Source organism: Geotrypetes seraphini, chromosome 19, assembly GCF_902459505.1.
Source record: "Geotrypetes seraphini chromosome 19, aGeoSer1.1, whole genome shotgun sequence".
NCBI classification, from domain to species: Eukaryota; Metazoa; Chordata; class Amphibia; order Gymnophiona; family Dermophiidae; genus Geotrypetes; species Geotrypetes seraphini.
Genome location: NC_047102.1, coordinates 17,962,517 through 17,978,787, shown reverse-complemented (window position 1 = coordinate 17,978,787; position 16,271 = coordinate 17,962,517). Strand labels below are relative to the sequence as shown.

The 16,271-nt window shown below is 40.7% G+C and overlaps 1 protein-coding gene across 2 annotated transcripts in view; it reads right to left on the bottom strand.

The window, feature by feature from the left end:
* The window catches only part of SBF2 (SET binding factor 2), a 571,734-nt gene that overhangs the window by 254,921 nt on the left and 300,542 nt on the right, over positions 1–16,271 (bottom strand). For both annotated transcript variants that reach the window (XM_033928005.1, XM_033928006.1), the window contains exons 14-16: positions 12,515–12,719; positions 7,051–7,160; positions 766–915 (exon numbers count right to left, since the gene is read on the bottom strand). In XM_033928005.1, the coding sequence (XP_033783896.1) occupies positions 766–915; positions 7,051–7,160; positions 12,515–12,719 (465 nt within the window). The remainder of the gene's footprint in view (positions 1–765; positions 916–7,050; positions 7,161–12,514; positions 12,720–16,271) is intronic.

Genomic DNA, 16,271 nt, shown 5'->3' with positions numbered 1-16,271 from the left:
CCATGAGCGATCCGTTCCAAGGCCGGGGGAGCTGATTCACGAAGTGCCCTCATGCAAATGAGGGCGTTCGGAATCACATCCCCAACCGACCGCCCAGATCGCTCTCTAGTGATCATGACACATGCGTAGACCATCTGTAGATGGTCTGTGCATGCGCTGGCCCTCCATGCCCAGCAGAGAAAGAAAAATTTTTTTTTTTAAACTTTTTTGCGAGCCCATGGTTTTAACCCACGGGTTAAAACCACAGGCTCGTACTGTAGGGAAGGCAAGGAGAGTCGGGGCAGAAGCAGGGCGGCGATCAGGGAAGACAGAGAGCTGAAAAGTCGGGGGGAGAGAGCAGGAGAGTCGGAGCAGAAGCAGGGCAGTGATTGGGACAGACAGAGAGCTGGAAAGTCTGGGGAGCGAGCAGGAGAGTCATGGCAGAGAGCATGAGATGTAGTCGGAAATATATGAGCGACTGGTCCCCAGCAGCTGCTTGTTTCGGGATCAGCCAACCTAGTTGGTGTGCCTCATTTTTTTTAGTGAATCATTGCCTGCCTATATTTGCATGCCGTTCCCCCTCATTTGCATGCGTGGATCGGATCGGAGGATGATCGGGACAGAGGTTAGTGAATCGGGTCGGAGGAAAATCGGGATGCAAAGGGGTCGCTAAGTGGTTGGGACTTGATCGGTGGGCTTAGTGAATCTAGCCCTATGTTTCTCTAAAATGAGCATGAGATATGGATGGGCAGTTCAGTCTTTATCTGCAGTCATGTTCTGCAATACCTGTAATGTGCAGTTCATCATCCGTACAATGTAGTCAAACTGTTGGTGGCCCAGTATTGCTCGGTTTTGCTGAACGTGCAAACTCAGCTCCTGTGTCAGGCACTGGCGGGCTGCTTTTCCTTTGAGGGCTCTCAGTGCAGCAGGAAGCGTCTAGGAGACAGCAGAATATAACCTTATTAAAATAACCAGACACATGTCACGCCATTAAGGTAGTTTTTGTCACGTTTTTAAAGTGATCAACTAGTTTCTTATTCTTTTGCAAATGTTTCCACATAAAAACTGTGAGGCAATAAAATATGAGTTGCCTCTGTGATCCTAAGAGAGATTTCAGAAGCCTTATAGATCTGGAAAGAATTGAAAATGGTCCTGGAATAAGATGTTCCCCAGCCACTTAAACTTGTGATATAGAAATTGGCTGTAGTTTTACATGATATTTCTGTACTAAAAAATGTTATTTGATTTATTGCTGTCATTAGTATTGAAAGTCATTTGGAATGATTGGAAAGATAGGTCCCAAATCACGATGATGCCTTACTGGAATTTGTTTCCTGTAATATAACTACAAGATGTCAAAGCTGAAAAGTCTAGAAAACAAACAATGAAGGCAGATGAAGACCATATGGCCTATCTAGTCTGCCTATACATGCCATCTAGTTCCCTTCCTCTCTCTTAGAGATCCAATGTATTTATCCCAAGCTTTCTTGAATTCAGACACATTTTTCATCTCTACCACCTCCATCATTCCACACATTCACCAGCTTTTCTGTGAAAAAGTATTTTCTAAGGTTACTTCCCAGCCTATCCCTCTTGCACCTTCATTCTATGCCCCTCATTCCAGAGCTTTCTTTCAATTGAAAGAGACTTGGCTTATGCGCATTTAATAATAATAATAATAATTTAATTTACTATATACCACTATACCCTAAGTTCGAAGCGGTTTACAGTGAAAGTCGTGTCTGGAGAGAGTACAGTGTTAACAGTAGGATACAGGATAATACAAAATGAGTGGTACTGGGGTGTTTACAATGGTACAAGATGTTAACAAGAGAACAGTTACAGGATGTTTACGATACAATACGATACAGGATACTACAAAGAGAGCCGGTACAGGGGTGTTACAATAAGGTACAAGATACAAACAAGGGAACAGTTACCGGATGTTTACAATAAGGTACAGGATGTTAAACTTCAATTTATGCCATATTGGTATCAAAATGTCTCTATGAAATGTACCCTCTCCCACCTTTCCTATAAAGTATACATAATAAGATCTTTAAAACGGTCCCCAAACGTTTTATGACGAAGATCACCACCCATTTTAATAGCCTTCCTGTTTATTTTTGAAAGTGCGGTCTCCAGAATTGTATATAATATTCTAAATGAGGTCTTATAGAGGGGCATCATTACCTCCTTTTTCTTACTGGCCATTTCTTCCCCTATGCACCCAAGCATCCTTTTAGCTTTCACTGTTACCTTTTCTACCTGTTTGGCTACCTTAAGATCATCACATATGTCTACACACGAATCCCTCTCCTCTTTCATGCACAAAAATTCTTCACCCCCTAAACCGTACCATTCCCTTGAGTTTTGCAAATTCCGGATCATTCTTCAAGCTTTGCTAGGTCCTTCCTCATCTTATCCGCACCATGAGAGGTGTCTACCCTATTGCAGATTTTTGTATCATCCACAAAGAAGTATAATGTACAACTTTTCTTACAAATCAAGTGTGAACTTCAATATGTTTATCTACTCAGCTAATGATTTCCTATGTACTTTTGTAGGTATCTGTGCTTTGTATTTCAGTTGAACTAGTATATATAGGTCAATATTCAACCACACGGTAAGTGTATAATTTGAAATATTTTCAAAACATTCATATGCTCAGCGATGCTATCCATTTAGCACCAATGAATAGCCATATATAACTTGGTTGTCTCAAGTTATTCTTGCTATTTGTGCAGGCTGCTTGGATTTTAACTTATACTTTTAGGACCAAATTCTATAAGTAGTGCTGAAAAATCAGCACCAAAAAAATAAATGCCAAATGAATGCTATTCTATAAATGGCACACTGAGTTGAATAGCACTTAGACCAGAATTTGTGCCTTTTAGGCATAAGGATTTACAACAACTAAACCCTGGTGTAAATTCTCACGCCTAATTTAGGCGCAGATCAGGCACATTCTGTTAAGAGTGTGCGCAAATTCTTGGAATGTCCATGGCCCACTGTTCACGCTCTCTTTGTAAGAATGTATCGTTATAAAATAGTGCCTAACAAGATGTGCATGTAAATTCTAATTGTTGCCAACTAGCGCCGATAATTAATTGTCGTTGCCCAATTATCAGTGTTGATTGTCTCGTTAAGGAATTTTGAGTGCTATATATAGAATTAGGGGGTTAGTGGCTGAATATCATTGCTAAGATGTTGAAGTTATACGTCTAATTGGCCCTGTCCTCTTTCAGCTAATTTTGACTGTATAACAGTTTGTCCTGCCAAATTAGCTCATATCAATATTTAAAAGCACTTACGCATTTGACATCAGTGCTGATCGCACAAGTCCTTGTTTTTTAACTGGGGGGCAACTGAATATATAATTTTTGAGATATTAATCGTTATATGGATTGTTCCAGTGGCAGCACCAGTTACACATGCCATTTATTGGTCTAAACAGTAAGTAATATACAGGACACCTAAGTTAATAGGGCAGGAAGATGCCTATTTTGTAAAAGCCCGTAAGTATCTGTGGGTCTTTAGAAAATACTAGCATGAATAAACCTCGTGAGTGGGCTCTTTCACATTGCTGTGAGGTAGCTCGGCAGGAACGTATGTGCTGGCAACTGCTTCGGTGCTTGTTGAATCCAACTGTAAAAGATTATACACACATTTCTTGTGCGCACAGTTCCTTGTCTAGAATAGACTATATTCTACTTTCCACCTCTTTGTTTTTTCAAGTAATTGCAGCAGAAATTGGCCCTACAGCTCTTTCCGATCATGCTATTTGTTGGCTGGGATTTGAATTGCCTCCTACGTCTTCTGGGACACCTAGATGGAGATTCCAGCTTATCTCTCTCAGGATCAACATTTTCAATCTGATCCGATCTCTAAACGTGAAGAATTCTGTACCTTCAATGCACAACATCAGGATAACCCTACTTTATTTTGGGAAACTTTTAAGGTGGTCCTGAGAGGAGATGTTATTCAATACTTGGCATCCCAAGCCCGTTGACTGACTCACGGTATTATTAAACTGGAAGAACAATTGCGTAAGGTCAAATCTCAGTTTATTCGCCGCCCCTCTGGTTCCATCCGAGAGGCTTACTATGCAGCTCAATCAGCACTGAATGCGCAACTACATGAACGTGCAAAGAAATTTCTCTTCCACAAGAAATTCCAGTTTTATAAATATGGACAAAGGCCAGGCTGCCTCCTAGTCTGTATAGTCAAATCCTTACCTATATCTAAACTAAAACTAAACTAAACCTTAGGTTTGTATACTGCGACATCTCTGCGAATGTAGAGCTCGGCACGGTTTACAGAGTTAGAATAGAAAGGAACTACAATGAAGGGTTATAGGAAAGGAACTAAGAAGATAGAGAGGGACAAGGGTACTAGAGAGCAGGAGGTGTTAGATTTTTGAAAAGAGCCAAGTTTTCAGGTGTTTGCGGAAGGATTGGAGAGAGCTTCAATTTCTGAGCGGGGATGTGAGGTTGTTCCAGAGTTCTGTGATTCTAAAGGGGAGGGATGTTCTTAGTTTTCCTGGGCGGGATATACCTTTTGTAGAGGGGAATGATAGTTTCAGTTTTTGGGAGGGTCTGGTGGAGTTAAGGTTCTGACAGTTTGTTGAAACATCGAACACCTGAGATCACAGCGGTCTTTCAGGCCTTCTTTCAAAGTATGTATGAAGAGCCTCCACTTCCATCTGGTCCCTCTCTCAATGACTATCTGGATGACTCTGGGTTGCCACTCTTCTCTCCAGCCCATTTAGATGAGCTCAGTGCTCATTTAGCTGCCAAGGAACTGCAGCGCACTGTAATCATTGGGTAATTCCACTGCACCCGGCCTCGACGAATTTCTACCAAATTTTACAAATCACTTTTTCCTCAAGTCTGTGACCCTTTACTTTCACATTTTGAAGCTGCGATGTTGAAAGGCACTTTATCTGTTGGTTCTAATTATGCTTTTCTTACTTTGATCCCTAAACCTGGTAAAGATCTATCCCTTCCAGAAAATTATAGGCCCATCTCTCTTTTAAATGTAGATCTGAAAATTCTCTCTCGTATCATGGCCGACCGATTGTCTACTATTCTTCTTGATTTGCTAGGTCCGGAACAAGTGGGCTTTTTAAGGGCCATCAATCTGTATTGAATGTGCGTAAGGTGCTTATGTCAATGGCGTATTGCAAGTCGCATAATGTTCCAGTAGCACTTGTCAGCTTAGATGTGGAAAAAGCTTTCAACAAAGTAAACTGACATCATCTCTTTGGTTTACTATGCTATATGGGACTCTTTGGCTGATTTTGGCAGACACTCCAAGCCTTATATGCTTGTCTGATGGTAGTAGTATTAGTTAATGGTAAAGTTACCGCCTCTTTTTCAATCTGTCATGGCATGCACCAGGGTTGTCCTAGTCTCCTCTTCTCTTTTTATTAAATTTGGAACCTCTTCTCTGTACACTTCTAGCAGATCCGGCTGTGGTGGGTGTAACAGTAGGAGGGCAGATGATGAAGGCTCTAGTCTTCGTAGATGACATCCTTTTGGTTTTAAAACCTTCCAGAGAACACCCTCCAGGGATTCAAAAAAAAGTTGGACAAGTTCCTGCTAAACTGGAACGTACGCAGTGAGGCTGGACTCATTTAGAGCACTGGTCTTTGACCTGGGAGCTGCCGTATGAGCGGACTGCTGGGCACGATGGACCACTGGTCTGACCCAGCAGCGGCAATTCTTATGTTCTTAACACAAGTCCACTCTTCTATACCAGCTTTTTTGGGGGTTTTGGATCAATTTTCTTTTTACTCTGGGTTTCAACTCAACTGATCAAAATCAGTCGTCCTCCCTCTGGATTCTGCTCTCTCTAGGAAATGGACTGCAGAGTTACCTTTCACCTGGATGACAGATGCTATCAAATATCTGAGAGTATGGATTCCGGCTGATTTTTCCAGGTTGTATTCCCTAAACATTGATGCACGTTTGCAGGACATGGAACACAAATTGTCTATTTGGCAATCCTATCCGCTCTCTTTAATGGGCAGAATTTCATTATATGATATTACCAGTTTGGTCATATTTATTTCAAATGCTGCCTTTAACGATTTCCCCGAATATCCATAGGCGAATGATCCGTGCCATTAATAAGTTTCTATGGAATGGTAAAAAACCTAGGTTGTCCTATGCAATTGTAGCATCTCCCAAGGACAAGGGTGGTCTTGGTCTTTTGACCAATATACACTGCTTGTCACATTAAATATTGGTTTCTCTGTTCAAGAGTTTAAGTGCTTTTACATATTGACCTCATAAGCTTTGTATTTACAAAACAGAATAAAATTAATGAAAAACAAAATCAGTGAAGCAAAACTCTGAATTTTTATTAGAGCACCCGACTCATAGATAAGGAAATAGTTGCATGTTGAGTTCTGTTTTTCTATTGTTCATATTTACCATACAGAAATGCAAGTGGGGACTAACCTCAGCTCAGCAACAGTGCTGCATAATGCTATGAAAAAGGGACCTTGTTTTGAATTCTGGCCTGCCTGGATATGCCACAGAGGCAAACCCCATTGCTCCTGTATGGGTCAGTGAGTCATGATTCTTGCACAATGGTGATACCTACTGGCCAGGTTTAAAGCCAATGACTGTATGGGTCCAGGCCAAGGACTGTCACTATGGTGACTGCAAACTAAAGTAAGCTGGCATACGATATAAAATAAGAAAAAAGCAAGACGGAATACATTCCTTACAAATAAGGAAAAACCTATCTATACTAATGAGTTTTCTAGGAAGTCAAATGAACTGTATCATGTTAAGTGTCAGGCTACATCTGCAGTCCTGCAAACCAACAAAAGAGACTTTTGGATACAAAGTGCAGTCATACAAAACTACATTTCAGCCTTATTGTAGTCCTATTGCTTGTGCACTTTTATACATGGGAATAAGCAATGAACCTGAAAATGTAGACATCTAATTTTTGGGGGGTGGGGTGGGGAGTGAATCAATTACTGAACCTAGAACCTGAGTTATTTGATTCACACACATCAAATGCTTATTTAGGAGAATTACCATTCCTTATTACCTTCTCTGTTTCCAAAATTTTACTATCAAATATGAATGAGATGCAGTTCTTGACAACTTCCAACCTTCGTGCACTGTTGAAAACCGAACTCGCCTTGTCCATTATTGAAACTGAGAAAGAAGAGAGAAAGTTATTTGCATGAAATGGCTGATCAATCAAGAATAGGGAAGTAAATGTTCTTAAACATAATAGCAGGTGCCATGTTTGATTTTGAGCTGGCGTGTATTTGATTATGTATGTACTTCATATGTTGATCGTTTGTCAACGAAAAGCAGCACGGCCAAAAAGATGTGTAGAAACCAAGTTCAATTTTATTGTGCAGACATTAGATAAAACCCGACACAGGCCATGTTTCGCCCACATTAAGGGCTACATCAGGGATTAATAAAACCACAAAGTAAAAGGTAACACCACCCAAAAGTGCGTCTCTGTGAAAAGAGCATTAGATAACTTATGGTCTTCAGAGACACATTTTTGGGTGGTGTTACCTTTTACTTTGTGGTTTTATTAATCCCTGATGCAGCCCTTAATGTGGGCGAAACACGGCCTGTGTTGGGTTTTATATGATGAGTTTTATCTAATATCTGCATTTTTGAGTGTTGTTACCATTTACTTTGTGGATTTATTAATCCCTGATGAAGCCTTTAATGTGGGTGAAACACGGCCTGTGTCGGGTTTTATATGATGTCTGCACAATAAAATTGAACTTGGTTTCTACACATCTTTTGGGCTGTGCTGCTTTTCGTTGACTACTATCTTGGATTTTGCCCTGTTGTTTTCTATGTTGATTGTTTAGCAACTTTTGAAATTGGAAAGTTCTAACTCTAACATTATAAGCAGTTGTCGAAATGCTAGCCACCGTCAGAAGTGGAAATCACTCTGTTGAACAGTGCACTAGATTTTGCCAAGAAAAGTTTTAGGAAGGTCTTTTTTGTGATGAAGGAGCACTTTACATAAATTTGTGTTGCCTGAGTTTTAAGCAGTCCATACAAGAATTTTTGGTCTCGTATTGCTACTGCTGCGAGGGTTTTGATCACTTGCACCTTGAGCCCATTTTACTTGGGTTTTAACAGAGTTGGTTATTCTTTGCCCCCTCCTGAATTGCTGTCAAATATGCAGGCAGCTTGCCTTAGAAATGATGAGAAAAGCTTCAAGTGCAGACGTAATGCACATTTGAATCCACATTGCATGTTTTGTTTAGTTTGGATATTTGAATGGCTAAACCAAAGAGCAAAATATTTCAATGCCTTCTCCTTTACTTATACTCTTTTCAAAGCTGAAACTACCCAAAGAAATAAGGTCTCGGCATGCTATGATCAAATTTGTAAACTTACGAACAATACGGTTTTAATTTTAAACCCAATCAACTAAAATATAAATTTAAATTTTTTTTTCAGAAGAACCTTGGCCTTCTTTTCCTAGCCTGAAGCATGTAGAGCAGTGGTTCATATTTATTGAATTAGTACTTGAAACACATTCCCGGAACTAAAGGATTTCTAGCTTTAATATATTAGATTGGCAAATGACGGTAAATGTTTTCACAGACTGTAGCAGTGACACATTGCACAATTTGCTTCTGATTTCTAATGTGTGTGAAGAACTGGGGTTGCTGTGTTAATCCACTCAAATATGTAGAAATAAAAATTAAGAACTACGAAGATAAGGAAGCCTTCTTATTGACTACCATGATGTGATGAACATGAGAACTCTGTCCCCTTCATCAGGTCAATGAATAAAAAAGTGCAGTTATGCTGGTTTTAAACAAACAGTGAGCTAGGCTTTAAGCTGTGTATGTATGTCATTACAACTCATTAAAGCGCAAGGAAAGGCTGACAAGTGATGAGACGGTAAAACTTTACAGCTGGAATCACTCCAGTCCCCAGAGAATGTTGAGACTGTCAGAAGCTTTCTAGACTTCTCCTTAATACCCTAGAACAGGGGTGTCCAATCTTTTGGCTTCCCTGGGCTGCACTGGCCAAAAAAAATGTTTCTGGGGCCGCGCAAACACTGCAGCAAGACAGAGGAGAGAGCCAGCAAGACAGTAAACACCAGGGGGTAGCAGAGGAAAACACTGCATCGCCCTTGACTGGGGCCGCACAAAATACTTCACGGGGCCACAGGTTAGACACCCCTGTCCTAGAATCAGGGGTGTGGAACAAGGGCCGCAAACCAGTCAGGTTTTCAGAATTTCCCCAATGAACATGCATGAGCTCTATTTGCATACAATGGAGGCAGTGATGCAAAAATCTCATGCATATTCATTGGGGAAATCCTGAAAACCTTGTTCTCCACCCCTGCCCTAGATGTATCCAGTATTTCACCTCTACCTTGTACATGTTCAGTTTTGCTAGTTCTGTAAATTGGACTGGGGGGTCTAGTTCTATTCCTGACATTACTTTGTGGTCCTTTCTTTATCCATTCTAAATAATGTATTTGCTCTGTACAATTGACAAACAATGTTGGTCATATCTTAACAACAATTACTATGCTGCTTGATTTATCCATTATGTTGAATATATAAGGAGTGTTTTGTCCTCTAATGCCTGAGGGAGGTACAAAAACGTCCATTGTTCTATATATTATCCTTTGCTCAGACATCTATTTGGATTTTTTCCCTCATTTATATTAGCACTAGTCAGTCAATAAGGTGTTGTTTGCAACATTATTCTTTGCATACAATTCTGGCTCAACAGCAAATGAAGTTTATTTCCTTGCGTTGCTGCTACATGATACATGAGTTTTGAAAAGAACCAGAATGAGGACTAATCTCTACAGAGCACCACTGGTAATACCAGGGGGTATAGCCATGTGCAACCCACCTTGAAGTCAGGCCCACACAGTGAATGGAAGTAGCGTAGGCCAATGAGAGAAGACCTAGAGGTGATGTGAACATCCATGCTGTCTAGTGCCCTTCCCATTCAACCATCAATCCCAGCAAAAAAAATAAATAAAAAATCAGTCTTGGTTATGCCACTAGCAATGCTTCTTACCTTGGAGTGAAAGTCATTTACCACTACTCTTTTTCACCTCCTATTAAAGCTGTTCCTAACAGAATCATGGAACAAAACAGCAGGAAAAAAAAAGATATAGTAGAACTAGAAAAGGTTCAGAGAAAATAATAAAAATAATGATAAGGAACACTTTACTTATAAAGAAAGGTTAAAAAGGTTAGGAATCTTCAGCTTGTAAAGAGACAACAGAGGGTATAATATAAAATCGTGAGGTGGGTGGAGTGATTAACCTTTCAATCACCACAAAATGACAGGACAGTCTAAGGAACTAATGAGGAAGAAACTGAAAACAAATCATAGAAAATATTTTTCATGCAGGGCAAAATTAAGCTATGGAATCTGATGCCAGAAGACGGGGTAAAGGTACATGATGTCATGGAGTTCAAAAGAGGTTTAGACAAGTTAAGCTCTAGAATTTGTTGCCAGATGGGTTTCAAAAAGGTTAAGACAAGGTCCTTGGCAGAAAAGTTCATAATCTGCTATCAAGGGAGGCATTGGGAAAGTCACTACTTATCCCTGAGGTCGGTGGCATGGAAACTTGCTATTCTGCCAGGTACTTGTGACCTGGATTGGCATTTGCTGTAAGCAGGATACTGGGCTAGATGAACCATCAATCTAACCCAGTATGGCCTATGAAAAAAATTCCATAAAAACATATTAGCCAAGTAGACATGGGAGAGCCATCACTAATGCCTTGTAAAAGAACTATGAGAAATTATCTGCTTTTTGGGATTTGCCAGGTACTTGGGATCCAGGATGACAACTGTTGACAGGAAGAAGGCTTGATGAAACTCATGCTCAGACTTTTCTTATGTTGTTAACAGATACCTATTCAGTCTGCCTATCCACACCAACTGCTCAGTTCTTCCTCTCCCACAAAAATCTGCTGTTTTGTGCATTCTTGCATTCTGATAATGTTCTTGTTTCCACCACCTGAACTGGGAGGCTGTTCCATGCATCCACCACCCTTCTGTACAGAAATATTCACATTAATTCTGAGTCTAACCCTTCCATCGTCACCTGAAAATTTTTTTAAAATCCTGGCTATTTCTTAAATTTAACTAACACTGGTTTTTAATCTTATTGTAATGTTTTAAACTGGGGTATTGTAATTCTAGGGTTTGCAGACTCTTTATAATTGTGAGCCACACTGATCCAATAACTTGTTTGAACAGCAAACACGTATTAAATGTATTATTATTTTATCTCTTATATACCGCCAAAGCCGTAGTAGTTCGAGGCGGTTCACAATAAAGAAGGGCTGGACAATCAGCGAATAGTTACAATCAGTGAATACAGATACAACAAAGAATCAGCGAATACGGTTTACAACAGAGAAGGGCGGGCAATCAGCGAATAGTTACAGTCAGCGAATACAGATACAATAAATATGTGTGTGCGGGGAACGGGTAAAATATGAGGGACAAAAGTAAGGTGGGCAGGGCGAAGGGTAGGGAAAGAGAACTTGGGGAGCAGGGGAGGGAGAGAGGGTTAGGTTATAGTTCAGTTGAATAGGCTAGTTTTTAATAATTTCCTGAAGTTTAGGCAGGATGAGGAGTGCGAGATAATTCTACTCAGCCAGTCATTTTGGTGACCTGCTTGGAAAGCAAGTGTTCTGTTTAGGTGACTTTTGTAATGCAATCTTCTGGCCCTTCATGCCAGAGCTTCCTTTAAATTGAAAGAAGCCTGCCTTCCCTGCATTTACTACATATCTGTCCTCATATGCTTTATGATAAAGGCCACTGACTCTATTACTTGCAGCACTCTGGGCTGACTATCAAGGCACCGACATTGCTCTATGGCTTGCTGCTGCTAGATTATACTCAAGAGGACACCCGCTGAAAATAAAGGGCGGGAAGTTTCATGGCGACACCAGGAAGTACTTCTTCACTGAAAGAGTGGTGGACAGCTGGAATAGGCTCCCAGTACAGGTGGTTGAGGCCAGCAGTGTGCAAATTTTTAAGATCATTTGGGATGCTCATGTCAGATCTCTTCGAGGGAAAAGGTCATCAGAGAGCAATTAACTAGGGGGGTGGGTCATTGGAGTGGGCAGACTCGATGGGCCTTGGCCCTTTTCTGCCGTCACTTTCTATGTTTCTAAATCTTGACAAGCTGTGATATCTTTATGCAATCAACCAAAAAATGTAGTACATGAGATAAAGAGACCATATGGAACCCTTCTTAATTTAGATTTTGCATGCCAAATGTCATTGTGTTGACACATTGACAACAATTATCTTGATCTTTATATTGTAGGGGCTGTAGTCCAGGAAAATAGATTAAGCTAGTGGGATGTGCTCCCAGTATATCGACTTCAAAGGATTAGTTATTTCCAAATACTGATAAGCACATAAAGAAAAACACTACTTAAATGAACATGTTAACCAACTGGAGTATATTACTCCACAAAAACATTGTCCAATAAATTAACACGATCCCAGGACTGAACATACCAACGGGAGGTCCAGCAGGAACAACACATTTTTTCTCTACTCGGGCAGCAGGTGTGGTATTTTGAGTTTTGGACAGGCCTTCTTGCATTAGCTCCTGAACTCTGCAATCATTAATCTTGGGAAACGGAAGAATGTGAACTCGCAAGTGGGACCCTTCAGTGGGACGTGGGACTTTCTGGAACGCCATGTGGGGATTTGGGTTCTCCTGTATGGGGAACATAATTTATTGAATATTAAACTGGAATAAGGAAAAAAACATCATGTGAAGAATGCAAATAATAAAAGTAAAATATATTCAGCTGATGGCTGAAGTTGATAACTGTAGGCATTCTGCATCTAATACAAAACATGAGTACTTATAACATGTCATTATTTATCCAAAATTTAGTTCATTTCTATGTAAAAGAACGAATATCTCAAATGCTCTGGAAATTCATGGTTTATGAAGAGACAAATATAACATCTAGTGCTCCCAAGATTAATGATAGCAATTATGGTAGCAATTTTTGGTTTTAAATGTCAGCACCTTCCTTTCTATCCTCAAGGACACTTCTTTGTAATTTCCTCTGTCCCAGTGAAGAAAACACAATGTTTTACAACAGCCACAAAGCCATATTTTTCTAGAAATAAAACTCTAATATGGAAGTATACACATGCTTTCATTTTGAAATTTCATCTGAACCTGCATGTACTACTTCCTTTTACTGCACCTTACATTACCATGAGAGGAACTAACATACAATAATCAGTACCAGAGGTTAGTCACTCTCAGAAGCCATAACTCATTTTTGACGGGAGCCCAGGAGTGGCCAAACATTCCTCTCAGTTCCTCCCCCTGTCCACCCACTGCCAACGCTGATGCCTAATCCTACCTTTGTTGGTGGGGATGTTCAAGCCCCATCAGCTGGAAATTCTCTGCCTGAGCCCCTGCTCATGCTGCGGAAGCAGAGAGAAAGCCTGCAGAATGTTCCAACCTTCCAATGCCAGCACTTCCGCACATGCTCAGTTCAAGCACATGAACTAAGCATGTGTGGAAGTGCCAGCATTGGTGGCTAGTACGCCCGTAGGCTTCCTGGTGCGCAGGCAGCCTAGGTGGAAGCTCAGGCTATGAATCTTCTTTTGCTGGGAATCAGGTGCTGTAATATTTGAAGGGGGTCTGAGCCCAAACTCAGGGAGGCTAGGTTGAGGGCCCCACTGTGACTATACCACTGGTCACACACATTGTATAATGTTGCTTGTGATCAAACATTCAAGCAGTGATATTTGGTTGTTTCTGGAGCATGGGACTGCAAAGCTGCTGCCTGATACTTCTTAAAGGGGTTAGCATGTGGAATCAGGAGCTAGCCATCTGCTTCCTATGTCTTTCCCCCGCCCCATCCCAATGACATTCCCTCATCATCCACAGAACTTTCCCAAACTTGCCAATTTACTGGTATCTAGTGGGTTGGGGGCAGGAGTGATTCTCAGTTGGTCCTTCCCCTTCTGGCACTGGGTTCAAAATGGCACCAGCAAACCCTAGAAACAGTCTTACGATACTACCACTAGGGGTTGAGCTGCTGTATAAGGTCAAAGGCCACTTATATGGCAGCTTGACCCCTAGCAGTAGTACTGTAAGGCTACCACTGGGGCACACCATTGCTATTTTGTATGCTGAACTGGAAGAAACAGGAATGACTGAGGATTACTTCTGCTTCAAACCCACTAGATATCAGATTTAGCAGGTATGCCCAGGAGAGCCTAAAGGAGGTTGAGGGGAGGGGTAGTTTGAATGATGGGAGTGCACTTTGGGATAAGGGGATGTCATTCATGGTAAACTTTGAGATAGAGATATATCACTGGGGGAGGGGGGAAGCAGGGATAGGGGGCAGCATGATTCTAATTGTTGGCCCCCTTAAGAAGCATCTGAGTGAGTATGGAACATCACCCTCAACTTTTTGCTAGTGATAGTTTTCTAGAATTAACGCAGCTTGCATTCAGTTTATAGTACATACTGTAGTAATGAGCTGTTTTGCACACATTCCTATGTAACCCATAGACCTTTATATGTGCTACTGTAATGCAATGTGCATTAAATCCCTTGAACATGCATTAAAGCATGAGAGCTGTAACACACCTCAATAACTAAGCCCTGAAAGGGTGATTAAATATATACCTTTTGTTACCTGTTGGGAGGTAGGGTGGGACAAGGTTTGAAACCGCGTGTATATTGTTGTATTTTCAAAAGTGTGTGTATATTTTAACTCAGAAAAAAGTACTTGCTAGATTAATTTGAGTAAAAGTGTTACCCTACTTTTCCTAGATTAAATATGTTCATATTTTAGTCTGAAAATCCAGCAACATCCAGGAGTGAAAGGTGCATGTGTAATTTTAGAGTTGAGGCTCTCAGTTCGATTTTGAGAGGACATATTTTGGTGTTGTTGGTAGCAACCGTAATGAAGGTACAGGCATGGAGAATGAACTACCCTTTCACCCTTGCTTTAAACCACTATGAAGGTAATGCCCTCAATGGTATATCAAATATAAATAAACTTGAAACTCAAATAGACACTTCAGAGCAAGGTTAAGGCATCCATCAGTGCAATGTGGGAAAAACTGCATCACTGCTTCTTGTACTGATTAGTACATTACATTTAATGCTTATAACCCACGCCAGCCTTCCAAGTTCAGCATGTTTTACAATAATATGAGAGACCAGGCCACCCGTGGGATATTACAACATTCATTTTGAGTTGTAGAACTTATTAAGCAACAAATTTACAAAATAAACGAGTAACTGTTTGCGAAATATTCAGCTTATATCAATGGGCAGGATGTTCAACTATTTCGCCTACATCTTTTAATGAAGAAAAATTGAAGGTGAAATAATGACTAGCTAGGCTATCACAATTTCTAGTCAATAGATGAATGAGACGGATCGTACAGTTTAGAACTTGCCCTTGAAGAATAAGAAAAGCCAGAGAGCACAGTTTAAAAATAAACAGTGACTCGACTTCTGATATAATGGTGTAACACTCCCTCCCACACTTAGACACTCTAAGATTAACCTAACAGCAGTATTCTGCACCATCTGCAACATTTTTCAAATTGATTCCTGACATCCCACATATATTATGTTGCAATAATCAATATGGGCTAAGGATGGAGTCGGTCCAGAGGAAGGCTACTAAAATGGTGTATGGCCTTCATCATAAGGCGTATGGGGACAGACTTAAAGATCTCAATCTGTATACTTTGGAGGAAAGGCGGGAGAGGGGAGATATGATAGAGACGTTTAAATACCTACGTGATGTAAATGCGCATGAGTTGAGTCTCTTTCATTTGAAAGGAAACTGCAATGAGAGGGCATAGGATGAAGTTAAGAGGTGATAGGCTCCGGAATAATCTAAGGAAATATTTTTTTACAGAAAGGTGGTAGATGCATGGAACAGTCTCCCAGAAGAGGTGGTGGAGACAGAGTCTGTGTCTGAATTCAAGAAAGCATGGGATAGGCCAGACATGGGCAACTCCGGTCCTCGAGGGACGGAATCCAATTGGGTTTTCAGGATTTCCCCAATGAATATGCATTGAAAGCAGTGCATGCAAACAGATCTCATGGATATTCATTGGGGAAATCCTGAAAACCCGATTGGATTCTGGCCCTCAAGGTCCGGAGTTGCCCATGTCTGAGATAGGCACTTGGGATCTCTTAGAGAGAGGAAGAGATAATGGTTACTACGAATGGGCAGACTAGATAGGCCATTTGACCTTTATCTGCCAT